Source organism: Apis dorsata, unplaced genomic scaffold, assembly GCF_000469605.1.
Source record: "Apis dorsata unplaced genomic scaffold, Apis dorsata 1.3 scaffold_292, whole genome shotgun sequence".
In the NCBI taxonomy this organism is placed as follows: Eukaryota; Metazoa; Arthropoda; class Insecta; order Hymenoptera; family Apidae; genus Apis; species Apis dorsata.
This window is the reverse complement of record NW_006263567.1, coordinates 162,466-166,238: the sequence shown is the minus strand read 5'-3', so window position 1 is coordinate 166,238 and position 3,773 is coordinate 162,466. Positions and strand designations below refer to the sequence as shown.

Genomic DNA, 3,773 nt, shown 5'->3' with positions numbered 1-3,773 from the left:
GACCGAGGCGGCTTTGGTCCGCGCGGAGCTTCAGGCGGCGCGAGCGGAACAGAAGGTGGAGCAACAAGCGGCGAGGCACGAGGAGCGGCTCACCGAGTTACATTCCGTGATCGCCGAGCTTGGCAGGCAGCTCGAGAGGCATCGAGCTACCGTAATTGCCGAGGAGGATGAGTCTGGTAAGGGAGAGGCAACCGATTCCGTCAACCCGTGCGACCACGGTCTCTGTCTCCCTCGGAGGACAGAGATTTATTACGAGCCGAGGTTGTTTGATGTTCTAACGCGTTCCCCGCTGCGAGGGCATCCCTTCTCTTTCTCTCAACACGTGGCCAAAATATATGAGATCTTTCCTTCCAAACGAGATGATTCTCGTCCAAGTGTTACAGTTTTTTTCTACACCGGTTTCTTTCAATTTTTCGTTAACTTTGTGAATAATTGAAATAAATGAAATATCTTTTAATTCGTTGATCGTTGATCTCCGCAGAGATAGAAACGAGCAGAGACGCGGAGGGATCTATCACTAATCCTGTCGAAGAGAGCGAAGGCGGAGGTGACATTCAGGGGGATGGAGATCGTACCTTAGGCGATGCCGATTCCAGCTGCTGCGAGGACATCGAGCCACGTACTGTCGAGGTAAGCTTCTGCTTCGTTATTGCAGCGGATTCAGAATTTAGAAAGTTGTATCTAAGACGTCGTAATGATCTATGAAATTCTTCTTTCGATTAAATAATAATTTGCATGGACAGAATGGCAGAGAGCAATTGGACAGTCCGGCGGCGTTACCAACGCCGGAACCGACACAACAGGCGGCTTCGTGCCAAAGCGTGGCCGTGGCAGCGTTGCAAGAAGAGGTCACAGCCCTTCGAGCAGAGATCGCCAGCTTGCAGGCTCAACTGGCCAATTTCAAGAATCAGGCTAACAATCAGAGGCAACAGGCTGGCAGCGAGTCGCCCCGTAGAGAAGCACGAGTGGGTAGCAATTTAATCTACTGTCAAGTATCATCCTATTGTATGACGCTTACAAGTCAATGCGATTTTGACTTGTAAAGACGCAATGGAACTCTGCGAAAGAGTTTCCTATGAAAAGAAGATCGTTCCTTTCATCTTGATGCACCGAAATACACTTTTCCCCTCTTTGAAAGGAAGAAACCACCGTTGAATGTCGAACGAATTTTTTGCATCGTTACCTCGTCCTTTGGCCAGCCTTTGATCAGCCAACACTTTCACAAAAATATTTATCAACCCTTCCTTTCGTCTGTAATGTTTTCCTCGTGCTCTTCTTTGATTTCCGCAGACAAGAGGCAACACCAGCTCACCGGAACCTTTGAGTGCACCTTGCTCGCCACTCTTGCCACCCCTGCAGACACCGCCGACAAAGAGCGTAACGAGGGAGGAAGTTCCAGTTCTTAAAATAGCCGAGAGGGTAAGACTCAGGAGGACCGACGAGAGGCACATCACAGGACCCGATATTACTAATCTGGGGGTACTTATGACTTGTACTACTTATTACTCCATTGTTGTTCATATTTTTTTTTTTTTTTTTTTTTTTCCCTCGTACGATTAATCACGAGTGAAATTTCCTTATATTCGTACAACCGCGGCTTTTATTATTTATTTATCTCTCTTGTGAATTTTATTAAACTTGACACAGGTGTGTTCCACGATGGTGGCCGAGCATCTAGTGTCAGATCTTCTGGAACACTCAAACATTCAAGAATTGAACGGATCCGAGAAACAATTCGAAGTAGAGACGGAAAGATTGAACAGCAGGTTAGAGCATGCTCGAACGAACAACGCGGTTCTTGCCTTGACTTTACACGAGAGTAAGGCGCAATGCGACAGGTATTCATTCATCTTTCCTTCTCTAAAATAGAAAATAGAAATGTGTAAAAATTACGTTTACGAATTTCATCGTATTCCAGATTGAGTCTTTTAGTGGGAAAGTACGAATCGAATGCGATTGCATTACGGTTAGCCCTTTCTTATAGCGATCGCGCGATAGAGGCTTATGATGTGTTGGTAGCGTTGCTGGAAAGCGAGATTGCTCTATCGACGGAAAGAAATAGCATCACGATCGAAAACAGGAGAGCGGCCGAACATGTAGCCTGTCATGTGTTGAATAAACTAGAAAATGAATGTATGAATACATTGAATGCACCGTGGGAAGATAGTATAGTTTTGTCGGACGAGTAAATATATAATAAAGTAGTAATAATCGATAAATTTACAATTTTTTTCATGATCCGATTTCATGATCCTTAGATCCGAAGTGACTTGGTGCGTTGAAGATGAGCAAAGACTTAGAAGACACATTAGCAGACTGAAAGGGGAACGAGCTATGGTTAGATCGACTGTAGTGGAATTAGAAAGCGTTCACGCTGAACCACTAAACTCAAAAAACACAATTTCTCTCGCCGAAGCTCGAAAATTAGATTTAGAAACAGCTGTACTTATGCAGGTTTGTTGTTTAGTTTCAAATCATTGGAGAATTCAAAAAGAAATGTAATCAATTAAAAAATCAACGCAGGAATTAATGGCTATGAGAGAGGATAAGGCAGAGCTACGAGCACGAGTTTTTCTATTGGAAAAGGAACGAGCTACTATAGAATTGAAATTAAATGCACGTGATACGCAAATTGCAGCTCAGCATGCCGCCATTGAACATCTTCAGGGTCAACTCAGAGATACAGAGGCCATGCTGGCAATGGCTACGAATAAAGTAAGAATTATTTTTCCTCTATAATACAAATTTTATTTTCCAATCGATAAATTATATATATATATATATATTATAGGATCGAGGTTTAAGCGATAACGAAAGTGAAGGCATGGAATCCGAATTAATAGAAGCATTAGGTCGAGAGGCTAGACTAAAAGAACGATTGCAAGAATTAGTTTCTACTTTAGATAAAGTTAATAAAAATTCTGAATTGAGGCATCAACAATCAGCTGAGCTTATTAACGATTTAAAAAGAGCCAATGGGTAATTAAATCATGGATAAAAATTAATTTTATCGATTGAAAAATATTACCTTTCAATTTTATTTTTAGAGCCTTGGTACAAACTTTAGAGAAGTCTAAGAAAAAATATCAATCCAGATTAAAGAAATTGGAACAACAAATGTTGGGTATGGTGGAAAGACATGCTGCTCAGGTATGAACAAGCATAAATGTGATGTGTGATATGAAAGAAGTTAAGAAGAACTGCCAAAATTGTACTTAAACGTTTGTAAAATAATTTATTATATTTTATATATGTTTTTACATAAATCCTTCATAAATTATATCAACATCATTCTGAAGATCTAAAAAGGTATAAAATATTATTAAAAATCTTTGTTGGTATAAAAATGAAATATTAAGGTTATAATATTGTACTCACTAATTTGTTATCATAGATACAAATTTCACTTTCGCCCATTAATTTATGGATAATATTTGCTATAATTCATTTATTCGTTAATATATTTTTTTTAATCTCTCTTGAACTGCTTCTTCTATTCTTCTCTTTTTATACGTTTTATAAAAGTTAACCTCTCCGACATGCCAATGAATCATAAGGAACTCTAGCACACTACCCATGATAAAACATAACGGTAAAAATCTAAATTCCTTGAAACGTTTACCAGGCATTTTATTTACGAATGTTCTTATTTTTCTTATTATTTTGGACGACGCCATTCTTATTGCGTACCACACGATGCCTTTTCTCTATCGCCATCTTGTCTTTTCAATATTGAACTGCGCCTGATTCTGCGCAGTAATTTATTATCCTAA

General features: G+C 39.9%; 1 protein-coding gene and 1 long non-coding RNA gene across 4 annotated transcripts in view; one reads left to right on the top strand and one right to left on the bottom strand.

Moving 5' to 3' along the window:
• Nucleotides 1-3,773, top strand: part of LOC102673111 (colorectal mutant cancer protein) — a 38,819-nt gene that overhangs the window by 34,237 nt on the left and 809 nt on the right. The window contains exons 5-14 of one of the 3 annotated variants that reach the window (XR_004150717.1): nucleotides 1-176; nucleotides 482-630; nucleotides 744-966; nucleotides 1,289-1,479; nucleotides 1,648-1,838; nucleotides 1,919-2,185; nucleotides 2,259-2,454; nucleotides 2,524-2,715; nucleotides 2,792-2,979; nucleotides 3,048-3,309. The exon at nucleotides 1-176 is cut by the window's left edge and continues 3 nt beyond it. Coding sequence is in view for 2 of the 3 variants with exons in the window: in XM_006617012.2 (XP_006617075.1) it covers nucleotides 1-176; nucleotides 482-630; nucleotides 744-966; nucleotides 1,289-1,479; nucleotides 1,648-1,838; nucleotides 1,919-2,185; nucleotides 2,259-2,454; nucleotides 2,524-2,715; nucleotides 2,792-2,979; nucleotides 3,048-3,150 (1,876 nt within the window). In the remaining variant the exon portion in view is untranslated. The remainder of the gene's footprint in view (nucleotides 177-481; nucleotides 631-743; nucleotides 967-1,288; nucleotides 1,480-1,647; nucleotides 1,839-1,918; nucleotides 2,186-2,258; nucleotides 2,455-2,523; nucleotides 2,716-2,791; nucleotides 2,980-3,047; nucleotides 3,310-3,773) is intronic. The other 2 variants (XM_031511118.1, XM_006617012.2) reach the window with 2 other exon arrangements.
• On the bottom strand, nucleotides 3,213-3,753 carry LOC116185810. The gene is made up of 2 exons (XR_004150718.1): nucleotides 3,379-3,753; nucleotides 3,213-3,301 (listed from the first exon to the last, which is right to left on the bottom strand). It is a non-coding gene; the product is annotated as an uncharacterized LOC116185810 (long non-coding RNA).